The sequence below is a fragment of the Zootoca vivipara genome, chromosome 11, assembly GCF_965207765.1.
Source record: "Zootoca vivipara chromosome 11, rZooViv2.hap1.1, whole genome shotgun sequence".
Lineage (NCBI taxonomy): Eukaryota > Metazoa > Chordata > Lepidosauria > Squamata > Lacertidae > Zootoca > Zootoca vivipara.
In genome coordinates, this window is record NC_142594.1 from 21,144,534 (window position 1) to 21,158,326 (window position 13,793).

At 43.1% G+C, this 13,793-nt stretch overlaps 1 protein-coding gene across 3 annotated transcripts in view; it reads left to right on the plus strand.

Annotated features, from left to right (window-relative positions):
* The window catches only part of COLQ (collagen like tail subunit of asymmetric acetylcholinesterase), a 40,058-nt gene that overhangs the window by 21,641 nt on the left and 4,624 nt on the right, over nucleotides 1–13,793 (plus strand). The window contains exons 7-15 of one of the 3 annotated variants that reach the window (XM_035130299.3): nucleotides 1,711–1,773; nucleotides 3,754–3,780; nucleotides 5,440–5,484; nucleotides 6,336–6,371; nucleotides 6,939–7,019; nucleotides 8,634–8,730; nucleotides 9,792–9,931; nucleotides 10,771–10,890; nucleotides 13,020–13,143. In XM_035130299.3, the coding sequence (XP_034986190.3) occupies nucleotides 1,711–1,773; nucleotides 3,754–3,780; nucleotides 5,440–5,484; nucleotides 6,336–6,371; nucleotides 6,939–7,019; nucleotides 8,634–8,730; nucleotides 9,792–9,931; nucleotides 10,771–10,890; nucleotides 13,020–13,143 (733 nt within the window). Of the gene's footprint in view, nucleotides 1–1,710; nucleotides 1,774–3,753; nucleotides 3,781–5,439; nucleotides 5,485–6,335; nucleotides 6,372–6,938; nucleotides 7,020–8,633; nucleotides 8,731–9,756; nucleotides 9,932–10,770; nucleotides 10,891–13,019; nucleotides 13,144–13,793 lie in introns of those variants that run through there. The other 2 variants (XM_088654120.1, XM_088654119.1) reach the window with 2 other exon arrangements.

Sequence of the window (13,793 nt, forward strand, 5' to 3'; positions counted from 1 at the left end):
AGCCCGTCTCCCCGAAAAGGGTGCCTTGCTGTGGAGGGCAGAGCTGAACTGTTTCTCTCTCGGAGGCAGCACTGCTGCTGCCTGCCGGCTTTTCTCATTGACTTTGTGGGTGCCCGGCCCCCACAAATATATTATTGTGGGTGCTGAAGCAACCACAGCCCCCTGGAGTTGGCTCCGATGCTTGGCTATAAGCCAGCATGATTATCTTAACAAACACTTAGCCTGCTAGATTTGATTATGATGATGCTCCCCACCCCCAAATCACCTGCTTCCTCATTTTTCAGATGGACAGCAGAAAATGTACATGGCAAGAGAGATTTCTGCAAACCTGTTTGCAGACACAAATGACTACCAGCCCACATTTTGTTTATATATACAGTATATATAATTATATATATACTGTATATATAATTTTCTGTTTTACTACAGTCATACCTCTTGTTATGAATGCTGTGGGTTGTGTATGACACGGGATACGTACGCGCAGAATCCAGAAGTACCGGAATGGGTTACTTCCAGGTTCGGCGGTTCGCACATGTGCAGACACGACGAATGACATCATGTGCATGCGCAGAAGCGCTGAATCGCGCCACACACATGCGCAGATGCGGCACGACATGTTGCGTACTGCTCATGTTGCGTACGGGGCTCTGGAACGGATCCCATACGCAACATGAGGTACCACTGTATTTAAAATGCTCATTTAAACATCCTTAAAATATCAATGACTTCCGTTCTTCTCTTTCCATGGTTCATTTTGCATAGCATAAAGGACCTGACAGTTAAGTCCAGTCGCAGACGACTCTGGGGTTGCAGCGCTCATCTCACTTTACAGCTGGCGTTTGTCTGCAGACAGTTTTTCCGGGTCATGTGGCCAGCATGACTGAGCCGCTTCTGACGAAACCAGAGCAGCTCACAGAAACGCCATTTACCTTCCTGCCGGAACAATACATATTTTACAAAAACTAAACCATTCAGTATTTTATTATTGCATCTATCAAAACTTATTTACACTGTTGAATTTATCTTAATGCTGCTAAACTTTTCAGGTGTACACACTCCCCCCCCCCATATATTCGCATTTTGCAAGCGAAACCGGGTAGATCAGTAGCCAAAACTCACAGTCCAAGTGGATTTCAGCAGCTGATACTGTAAATCAGAGACTAAGCTGGCCCAATCCAAGAGGCAGTACAGGCAGCTTGCCTGAGGCACCTGAATGCAATAGGTACTGGGATGCTCTGGGGAAACCCCCAAGTACCTTGGAACTGCAGGATCTGAGGCTGGGAGTGAGCAACAGTCTCTAACCCCCCCCTTGCTGCTTTCTTAAATGGAGCTCCTCATTACTCAGTTCACTATGGAGCAGGAGAAGGGCTGCAGTTTAATAACACTAATAATTTAAGAAGGGCAGCAAAGCAAACATTCCCTTAGAGCAGCAATATAGGTTGAGCCAGAAGTGTTGTGCACTTGCTTGCAGGTCTCATTGTAGTGCTGGTAAATGGCCATCTGTTGCAGGAGATGATGTTAAGAGAAAATGCATTGCTTTACCATTTAGTCTGAATTAGCCGTATGAAACTCCGTGTTGTATTGCTGCTTGACTGTGGTCTGTTTCTGCTCTCTCTGATTCGGAACCAGAACAGTCTGCATTCCAGTTACTGACACCTTTCTGCAACCACAATGAATAACTCGTGTTTTTTTTATTGACCCCTCTAGGGTGAAAAGGGAGATTTGGGTCTGATGGGATTGCCAGGTACGAGAGGACCAATGGGCTTTAAGGTTTGTTTCGCCCATCTGCTATGTTGTCCCCATCTGGCTGCTTACAGCTGCTTCCTTGGTTACAAAGTGCTTGTGTATATTGTTTGAAGATAGCAGCAATGTTCGTGGGGAGAAGGAATAATAGGAAAAGACAGGATTTCCCCATAGCAATAATGAAAAATCAAAAGGTTTTGTCAGTATGCTACCTTTCTGCTTTATCCTTAATCAAATACCTTACTACAATCTAATATAAAGGGGGGGAAAGTAATTTAAAAGCAAAATCCATGTAACATGGGCCTCAAGACCCCAGGGCTTTTAATTTCAGCTGGAACTCAGCAGAACTCACTTCCAGCACCTCTCAGGTGGGCACCATTGCCACTTATAAGAGAACAAGGGAGGCATTCATGGTGAATTCCGGCATCTCTTTCTCTAGAAAAATAACACTGTTGTACACTATATTTGTATTAGCACCATCATCCAAATCCAGACAGGTATAATTCCCCCCACTTCCCTCCTGCCACCCTCACATGATGGATGGTGTGTGTAACCTTGGTCCAAGAATAGGATGAGTTGCCTCCCCTTTCTGCTGCACCCAGCTTTTATGTCTAGGGTGCTGGTTTTTGTTTTGGGTTTTCGAAACAACAACAACAACAACATGATGTTCAGGACCAAAAAGGCAGCTCTTTGACATTTAAAAACTTCCAAGTTAGTGGTTCCAAAGCAGCTGAAACATTTGCTAAGGGAGATGGCTTTATCTTCTTGATTTGATAGGTGGGCTGTACTGATGGAGTCCTAGTCATTTGGAGCATGACCACAAATCAAAGCCCTGCAAAACATCCCACATTAATTTATAGGCGCCATGCCAAATTGTCAATTGTGCTTGTGCAGCACAACTTGGATTTCGTGTGCATTGGATGTCTTACGTAGGGTTGCCAGACTCAATAGAGGACAGGACTTCTGTGCCTTTAATTGCTTACAAAGGGTCTGCTGGTTTCTCTTTAAGGTTTCCAGACTCAAAAGAGCAGGGCAATTAAAGGCACAGAAGTCCTGTCCTCTATTGAGTCTGGCAACCCTAGTCTTGCGGTGGGTGCCTGACCATGGAATCCCTCTATATTATCATACTAAAAGCGCATACGCATAAGACATTAGCAACTTCATCTTTAGCAGAAGATGAATTGATTACAAAGTGACAAAAACTAGAATACTGTCTATATAGCCAAAGGTGATTTAAGAAGAGAAAATAACCTTTGTTTAAGCATCATTTGTATCCAAAGCAGATACATATTGAGGTTATATCTCTTTAACAGGCATAGGCAAACTCGACCCTCCAGATGTTTTTGGCCTACAACTCCCATGATCCCTAGCTAGCAGGACCAGTGGTCTGGGATGATGGGAATTATAGTCCCAAAACATTTGGAGGGCTGAGTTTGCCTATGCCTGCTTAATGTTGATTTCTTTATTTAATTACTTTACTTAACAAATGGTATACCACTTAATCATTAACACCACTAAGTGGCCTATGTATTTACATTACGCAATTGCAGCTCTAACTTGTCAAAGAAATATTAAATGTCCATGGGAGTTGCTACAAAAGAGTTGGGTCTAAGCTGAAGGCCAGTCAAAGCAAACATAAGAGAGACTTGCCTTTGCTAGATAAGAGGAAACAGCTGAAGAAATGGCATAGGCATTTTATCACAGAGACTGCTTTCAATTATATTATTATACTGATAATTGTAATGGCTTTCTGCTGCTGTTTTAATTTCCAAAGCAATTTCTAACAAGGCTAGCATGCTTTCTGTACCAGATTTATTTGTTTCTCATGTCTGCCTCCAGGCTGAGGCTTAAATGCTCATATTTGTGATTTTCTTCCAACGGCTACAAAGGAAAATGTTGCCGCAACTTATTATGGATTGCTTTTCCAGCCTGATTTTAAAGTCCGTATGTTACTATGATGTAATCAACAGCGAGCATGTAAATACCTGCCCTTTTCTCTTCTTCTAGGGTTACCCTGGGAGCAGAGGAGAAAAGGTTCGTCATGCAAAGAACTCTTAGTTAATTGCTGAAAAGCATTGTGACCTATGTTCCTCAGCCGCGCCCCCCACCCCACCCTAAATGTGATGCTTTGGTATGTTACTAATGACAGGATCTGATCCAGTTGACCCAAAAGTGCAGCACTCATGTGTGGTGGAGTACCAACAGGATCTACTTGATTACAGGCAGTGCTCAGAGCACGAGTAATTCACATGGGAGAGAGAAAGGGGGCAGGACCATCATCTGCCCCCAATATCGGAAACGGCACCCAGTATCCCACACTCCTAAGCAGAGCCTACTGGTTGGTACCAGTGCCCTGGAGCAATTTGTCAATGTGTGCTCCTATAATGTGGCAAATTTCAAATAGAAGCCACTGACACCATTTCCTGGTGAGACCATTAGAGGAGGAGGAAGGCTCAGTGGATATTGGGATATGGGAGCACACCTGCGTTTTCGTTTTCCTAAAGCAGCCTGCTCCACTTTCTGCACATGCGATTGTTTGCCTGCATTTGCAGGAGGGCCGGGGGAAAGAGCTCTCTTGAACTATTGGGGGCTGCTCAGCACACTCCAAGCGCTTCGCCTTTAAACCAAAAAAGTGCTTCACCCACGGCCACTTGTTAAGACAATATCATGCATTTAATGCATTTGTGGAAAACATCAGTCATCCCAGGAGCAAAACAAGTTGAAAATGGTATTCAGAATGACACAGCTAAAGGGGAAAGGAAAGGGGAGATAAATGTCAAATCTTTGACGGATGGCTGTTTGGAAGAACCAATTAAAGCCACTTTATGATGTGCATTCCCCACCCATTAGGAATAGTTTGAAGAAATTGGTTTTATGTTCTCATACAGCCACAGATTAATCACCACTGATAGGCCCTTCGGGTAGTCTTAGCAGCAACTGAGAAAGTTTACATATTTGGCCAAGAATCATCTGGACAATCATGCACACGTCAGCAGGCAAAGTGCTGGGAATAAAATACATTGCTTTCTTCTTCTATTTTCCTCTGAGTGCTCCACCCCCCTCCTATTTTCTCTCTTTGTCCTCTCCTCTCATCCCCTTTAGTTAATTTGGTAATGCATAGAAAAGGCGTAGGCAGATGTGACATAAGGCTCTGCCCCCCACCTACTTTTTTAAAAATTCCATTTCCGAAAATAATTTGTACATGTTCAAGTGTTGACACACAGCCAGCTCTCTGTAATCAGGAATGATGTGTAGGGAGTGTTTGGGGTGGGGTGGGTCAAAGCACAGGTTGGGGGTTAGTGCCTGCTGCGGATACTGTCCCTGCCTGCGTGTGTCATTTGTCCACACATTAATGCCTGAAAAGGGTTTTAAAGCATACAAAGGCTACCCGTGCTGAATGTTGGCACAATCCACATTAGCTCAGAGATTGGCTTAATTTCAGGTAACGGCCCACTAGCTGAAGATCAGTAAATGTCATTTAACTTGAAGGTCGTTGTGTTCATTACATTGCCTGGAGTGTACTGAGGATGGTAATTGTGGGGGACCAAGAATCTAACAAGTGTTCTGTATACTGAACAACTTCATTTTGATGGGCTTCTGTATTTAATTCTACATTCAGTGCTGGGGGGGAAAACATCAGTTTTTTGAAACGCCGTGTTCCATAGCTATTATCTCCTGTATGGTTTTCCACAGGGAACGCACGGAGAGAAGGGTGGCAAAGGCAGCAAAGGAGACAAGGTAAAATGACCTTAATAGAGCACCTAATTCATGTTCAACATAGTTTGATTTGTGGTTGCATTCATAGCATAGTTGTATGAGGATGGAGATTATATTCAATTCGGAGCCACCCAGAGTGGCTGGGGAGACTCAGCTAGATGGATGGGGTATAAATAAATTATTATTATTATTATTATTTGCATTTATACCATACTTTTCCTCCAAGAAGCTCAAGGTGGTGTAGTACCCGGTTCTCTTCCTCCCTATTTTATCCTCACAACAACCCTGTGTGGTAGGCTGGTTAAGGGACTGTGACTGGCCCAAGGGGAGCTCCATGGCCAAGTGGGGATTCGAACCCTTGTCTCCCAGGTCCTACCTAGTCCAACATTTTATTATTATTTTATTGAATTCATATACCGCCCTACATTCGGAGGTCTCAGGGCAGTTCACAGAACAAAATCAAAAATATAAAACCACAAATATATAATCAAAATAAAAACAACAACCCAATTACACTCCCCTCCCAAACTCCACATTTTAAAAGGGTAACCACTACACCTCATTATAAAACAATACATTGTTTTACTGATAGTACTTTATACATTTGTTTTTAAATGGTTTGTATCTTTTGCTTATTGTATGCATCCATCTTGGGCTTCTATGCAAGGAAGGGCAAGGTAAAAAAAAACCCACAACACATAAGTAATAGTTTTTCTGGTGATTTATTTTTATTTTATTTTCTAATTGCAACCACCACCATCATCAAACTGAATCAGTGACGCACATTCTTTCTTATCGTGTTTATACGAAAACTCAAAGCGATTCATTAAAAAACAATTTAACTTGTGTCTTTCCCAACATTTTCCTTGCAGGGACACATAGGTTTCCCTGGAATGCTGGGGCAGAAGGTATGTCTATACGAAGCAAGAAATTCTCTGTCCACCTGCTTGGCCTACGTTGGCATTAATATTTGGGAAGCCTTTAAAAAGTGCAATCCTTCATAGATTTACTCAGAAGCAACCCCCATTGTGTTCAGTAGGACTTACTTTCTGGTATACTTTCTGTGCACACTTATGAGGGGATAAGCCCCGTTTCACTCAGAGGAACTTACACCTCAAAATATACACATTGCACTGTTAAGACTCCCAAGTGAAATGTATTCTGCATGAGGTTTATGCTGCCTGGATCGGTGAATAAGTGTGGGGGAAACTATGTCTTAGGGACAGATTCAGCCCTTTGCTGAATTCCATCTGGGCTCCCTGAAGACGTGTGGATTCGAAAGATAGAAAGCTGACTGGATCCATTTTTTCGTTTGAAGGGACAGATCCGGCAAGCTGTCAACTGCCTGGTCCACCCCTTCAAAGCTCTTCCTTCTCAGGCGGGTGACAAGCTGCTCAGGGCTGGGCTGTAAATAATAACCAAGTAAATATATTTGTGCTAAAGTTCTTCTCTTTGTCCTTTCCATCCCCGTTAAGGGAGAAATGGGCCCAAAGGGGGAATCTGGTTCATCGGGACACAGAGGTCCAACTGGAAGACCAGGGAAAAGAGGCAAACAAGTAGGAATCCTGTACTGTATTTTATTTAACCTGCTTCCGAAAATATTTTGTCTGTGGACTGTGTCTCAGCAAGGGATGAGAGATGAATTTGGTTCATTTGGCATGTAAAGATGAATATTACCTAAGCCACACTTTCTGAAACAGTACTCAAACTTCAACGCAGTCATCGCTCAAAAAATCTTATCCACATTTTGCAATGGAGTTCTCTAGCTAAGGGATGGGTACAAAAATGCATATTCTACAGCTAAGTGTGCGTATAATATATGTATGTTAGTGGAAATAGCATACAAAAATGCATTATACCTGGGAAAATTGATTTGGAAAAATGAGAATATTAGGCAACATTACGTACACAGAAAAGAATTGTATATTAGGGGAAATCAGCACTAAAATGCTGGTTAATTTTTTAGAGTTTAGACCTTTTTTTAAGATCACAAGCAGATGTGGAAATGTACGAAACTGAACCTAAGAGTGTAAAAATGAGACAATGGCACTGGCAGCATTAAGGTAAATTCAACAGTGTAAGGGTGTAGCTGAATATAAATATGCTTGCTGTACAGACCTACCATTTTCTAAAGTCCAAATATTGTTTTGAGAAACCGAGTGTCGTGTATACGTAGCTGTTTGTAATAAGAGGGGCCACTTTTCACCTACTCAGTCATTTCCTTTCTCCAGAGTCAGCTGACAACCCCATATAAAATGCCTGCAGTGGCAGCTAAATTAAGAAGGTGTTACTTCCACTTGCATTCTGAGATCCATCTTGCTTAGCTCATTTGACTCCTTCAGGTTCATGCGGAGTCTTCTCAGGCTTGAGTCATTCAGTTACAGTAACGCCAAGGCCGGCCTGTGCAACCCTGCTGGTTTCAACCTTACGAGTGCCACACTGTGGCAGTGATTACGATCAAAAACAACATTTTTTTTTGTCTATAGAAATTCACAGTAAAATGCTGATGAATTTTATGAGGGGGGCGGGAATGCAAATTGTGGAGAATAGAACCTAAGGTTGGAAAAGCGAGAAACAGGAGGGAAACCCCAAAATTAATAGATTTGCCCATCTCTACTCTTGAATAAATTTCCTCACAATTTTTTCTCTCTGAACGTTTGGTGTAGTCCTAGTCCAGTGAAACCTCAGTTGTTGAACGCATCCGTAATCGAATGTTTTGGCTTTCGAACGCCAAAAACCCGGGAGTAACTGCTCCGGTTTCCGAATGATTTTCGGAAGCCGAACGTGCCACGCGGCTTCCGTTTTGAGTTTCCCTATTGTATTGAGGCTGCTGTGTTGAGTTTTCGGTTTTCAAACATTTTGGAAGTCGAACGGTCTTCTGGAACAAATTACGTCTGAAAACCGAGTTTCCACTGTAATAAGCCATTTTGAAATGTGCAGAACTGGGAAATTTATGGGATTGTGGGGAAATGCATGAATTTGCCATAATATGTATACGTTCCTGCAGATTTAATTTGCAATGTAAACTGCGTTTTGGCATTTCAATCTTTTCTGTGTAATTGAAGGGCATGCTATTTTGACCCATGAAGCCATAGGATTTGCGCTATAATAGAGTATGTTAGCTTGTTAGGGAACGTTATAAAGAAACAGTCCTTTCTTTTATATACTAGGGACAAAGGGGAAACATAGGACCTCCTGGTGTCTCAGGCCCACCTGGAAGACCTGGCCCCCCTGGTCAGCCGGGTCCACCAGGCCCTTTGGCAACAGGTAAGGCAGACCTTTCAAAATGGCTGCTCGTTCCCTTTCCCCCTTCAATTAAATCATATTGAGTTGCCTCACAGAAAAGAGACAAGTGCCCACAAGGTTTCTGCCGAACCACTAGCTGAGGGAGGAATTACACATTTTCAAGATAAGGTTTTAGTGTGGGGTTGGGCTTTTCCTGCACTATGATTGTACTTCTTTTGCTCTCAACTAGGTACCCCTTGCACCCCGAAATAAGGGCCCTTCTAGACTGTTGTCATATCAGCCAACTCCTAGGGGTCGAGGTGCCTTTGCCCCCACAATAAAATATTTGAGGGGGCTGCCCCCCTAGTTGATGAGCATTGAAAAGTTTGAGGATTTCAGCAGTAAGTTATGTTATGGGACATAACTTGGAAATGAAGCAGTATGCCCACCCTGAAACTTTTGCAGATACAAATAGTATTGAAAGTGGGATCATGTTGAACTGCCCCAAATACCATCTTGAGCATAAATCATTGTCCCAGTGCAAACCTCCTGCTGAGATCCAAAATAGCTATTCACTTACTCACATAAGCCTGGTCTTTTGTTAAAAGGCAATGATAACGGTGCTTCCAAATGGGGGTTTAATTTGCAAATGGGTCATTGCTAAAGGGTTGGAGTGTGTGTGCGTTACTTATTGGATTTCCCCTGGAAAGGGCAGAAGGATCAGTCTGAAGTTAATGTGGAGGGGGTTTAATGGGCTGGCATTTAAATGCCAATGACTCAACTTGCATGCATGAAGACCACAGATTCCACAATAAACATCCATCTGGAAACATCCTAAGCTAAAGACCAATTTAATACCCCATGGAAATCAAACAATGATGGCAAACAATATACAACCATCCCCAAAGTTGGAAGGACAATAATATTTGACAAGTGTTTGTACAATAATATTTGACAAGTGTTTGTAAAGAAGCTTACAGGAGTCAAAGACAGCTTTTCAATCTGAGACGTTTAGCTCGCAGGCAGGGACTCAATTTTCCCTTTTCAGTATGTCTTTATCTATTTCAGCAACTACCTTGCGTGTCAAATCTGATGTTTTCTAGGGCAACAAACAATGGGGACAAAAGGAGAGAGAGGACTTCCTGGACCTCCAGGAAAATGTCTCTGCAACCCTCAGCAAAATGGGCATATCCCACCCTATGACGAGCCACTGTTTGGACAGCCCTATTCAAAGGTTCCTGCAGTAAGTGAAGTTGATAGGAGTTAACTGTGTTAATGGATCCAGACCGCTGGCATGAAGTAGCCACTTTGGTCAACTTGATCTGGGCTGCTGTGGGTTTGTCGGTGCAGACAATACAGAGCTGGATGGGATCAATGGTCTGATTCGGTATTGGGCAGACCCCCATGTTCCTTAACTTACGGGACACTATGGAATGGTGCCTGGGATGTGACTATGATGCAACCACAACTACCTCCTCCCTCTTTCAGTTCCAGAGTTAAACAATTTAAAACAATTAATTGCTTAAGTTACCTCTTTGTTTGTCTCAAACTTTGGAGGTTGTTTTCTCTCACCTTCTAGACAGGGAGCACATCTCTCCCTCGTTCTTTTTTTCGAAGACTATTCTACCTACAGAAAAGATTCTCTATTTTCGGTTGCATGAGGATGGGCAGATAGCAACACTGGTTACATATTAGGCTAGGCCTAGGAAATCTGCCACACTCAAAATTTTGTCAGACAAAACTTCCATCATCCCTAACATTACTGCTGTGCTAGTGGGGGCTGATGGGAGTTGGAGTTCAGTGACAAGTGGAGGACGATTCATTCCCCACTCCTGGTTTTCATTATTAGTGGCGTGTGTTCATAGTATCGGGTTCCTGGTCCCTTGATTAGAGCAAACAGTACATTCCGCTTAATTACAAGTGGCTTTTTTGAGTTCAACGGGGAAGTTTCAGATAATGCAAACCCTTCAGATTTGGAACTGGTCTCTAAATTTCCATCGCCGCTTAGTATTCTCTCCTACAGTAGGTGTTGTGGCAGCCTTGTGTCTCCTCTGACTCCTACTTTTTATTTCTCTTTTCCAGATTTTTGTAGTGAATAATCAGGAAGAACTGGACAGGTTAAGCACAGAAAATGCCCTAGCATTTCGTAGAGATCAGAGATCTTTGTATTTCAAAGATGCTTTTGGATGGCTTCCGATTCAGGTAGGTAGGTAAATAAATGATAAATAAATAGTGCAAGTTTTGTAAGCATTTCATTCCATTGGAACTAAAATATTTCTTGGGTGAAATGAATTTCTGCATCAGATGAGCTCTCAATTATTGTTTTTATAGAATATATATCAGAAAAAGCAAACATCACTGAACAGAATATAGCAGACATAAACAAAACAAGTGGTCTATACCATACCCCCCCCACGTTTCTCTGATGAAAATAGGGACGTCCCTTTCCATAATGATCATTTTACTTATTTTTACCTTACACATCTTACTGGGTTGCCCCAGCCACTCGGGGCAGCTTCCAACATATATAAAAACATAACAAAACAATAAACATTTTTTTAAAAAAATCTTCCCTATACAGGATTGCTTTCAGATGGCTCAGGGGTTGGTCTATACCATACCCCTCCAACATTTCTCCAATGAAAATAAGGACATCCTAAGGAAAAGTGGGGCATTCTGGGATCAAATCAGAAACCAGGACGGCTTCTGTAAATCCAGGACTGTCCCTGGAAAATAGGGACACTTGGAGAATCTGCTATACATGTATATCTGTATAATGTGAAAGGAAAGTTTGCAGGGCGATCCTAATCCCCAGATCTGCTGGCTGGAGGGCGCTAGGATGGGGCAGAGAACACTCTCTGCTGGCAGAGAGTTCCTCCAGCAGAGCAGAGGCACCTCTGTGGGCATAAATCTATTTTTGCCAGCGGTAGGCCCTGAAACAGACATCTAGCAATTGGGCGTGTATGTGTCAGACCTGGCCTAGAATGCATTGGACTCAGATTTCCTCCATTATTCCAAGAGGCTTCAGGATCAGGAGCATCAGCTACACTATTCAATCACACACACACCCCTACACATATGCACACTTCAGATGCGATGAGTTATATGCCATTTCACTCCACCACACTATCCTGCCTGCGATTTCTCTGCCCAACTGCAATCCTATATGCCAGGCATCCCCAAACTCGGCCCTCCAGCTGTTTTGGGACTACAACTCCCATCATCTCTAGCTAACAGGACCAGTGGTCAGGGATGATGGGAATTGTAGTCCCAAAACAGCTGGAGGGCTGAGTTTGGGTATGCCTGCTATATGCACTTACAGGGGAGAAAGTCCCCTTGTACACAGTGGGGCGTACTTCTGAGTAAGCACACATGGGATTGCACTGTTCAGTTTCAGAATTATGTAGATAAATATCCCATGCCTATCTGTAGCACACAGGGACCCAGGTGGCGCTGTGGGTTAAACCACATAGTCTAGGGCTTGCTGATCAGAAGGTCGGCGGTTCGAATCCCTGCAACGGGGTGAGCTCCCGTTGCTCGGTCCCAGCTCCTGCCCACCTAGCAGTTCGAAAGCACATCAAAGTGCAAGTAGATAAATAGGTACCGCTCTGGCGGGAAGGTAAACGGTGTTTCCATGCACTGCTCTGGTTCGCCAGAAGCAGCTTTGTCATGCTGGCCACATGACCTGGAAGCTGTCTGCGGACAAACGCCGGCTCCCTCGGCCTATAGAGCGAGATGAGCGCTGCAACCCCAGAGTCGGACACGACTGGACCTGATGGTCAGGGGCCCCTTTACCTTTTTATCTGTAGCACAAACTGCAAAAACCATTGTCCTGTTTTGATACTCCTTAATCACAGTTAAGGGATACAGACTGCAGAACAGTACTCTTCTTCACCTCATACTTAAGACTGAAGCAATTAAGGAAGAGACTGACTGATTAATCAATCAATCAGCAATATTATGTCTGTGCTAGTTCTGAGGGTCCATGGTTCTGTGATCGCGGGCTATGTAAAAAAAGGAAAGGATTTTAAAATACTCCCCCTTCAACCTAAATTCACTGAACTCCTCAAGGGTAAGTAAATACCTACCGTAAAATAAAATGGTTTGCATTCTGGTTTGGATGCAAATTGTTAGAGGTTCCGGCAATATTGATATTACAGCTGTGAGGATTCTGACACAAACATTTCCAGGGGATTGTGCAGTTGGCTGAAATGGCAGGAGCAGACACCTAATCTTCAGCAACTGAGAACAGGAATCACATGTTCCTTTGGTGCCTCCTTTTTCAAGATGTTTATAGTTCCGCTCAAGTATCTGTTTCATGTTTATTCCAGCAGCTCACGCCCTTTTATCCTGTGGACTACCCGCTGGAAGATGGCAGCAGCTGTGGAGATGGGGTCCTCCAAGATGGTGAAGAATGCGATGATGGCAATAACATAGTGACTGATGGTTGTATAAGTACGTTTGATGTTACCAATTCTCGTTTTTTTGCTTTAATATACACAAGGATTCTCAGATAAATGGAAAGCCTAATTCATATACTTCACTGTTTCCACGTGTGATCTGGATAAAAAAGCACTGAAACACTCAGGAAAAGCTACCTTCACTAAGTGGAAAAGAGCTGGTATTTTACTTTTCAACAGATAGTTTTGTAAACATACACAGGCAAGCAAACTGATTAATCTTGGAGTTAATGGGTGGTGTGGAAGAAAGTCCACACTGCCCTCTGACATGCAAGGAGCTAGAATCATAGAATTATAGAGTTGGAAGAGACCACAAGGGCCATCCAGTCCAACCCCTTGCCAAGCAGGAAATCAAGACCTCCAAAGAAGGAGACTCCACCACACTCCTTGGCAGCAAATTCCACTGTCGAACAGCTCTTACTGTCAGGAAGTTCTTCCTAATGTTTAGGTGGAATCTTCTTTCTTGTAGTTTGAATCCATTGCTCCTTGTCCGCTTCTCTGGAGCAGCAGAAAACAACCTTTCTCCCTCTTCTATAAGACATCCTTTTATATATTTGAACATGGCTATCATATCTCCCCTTAAACTTCTGTTCTCCAGGCTAAACATACCCAGCTCCCTAAGCTGTTCCTCATAAGGCATCGTTA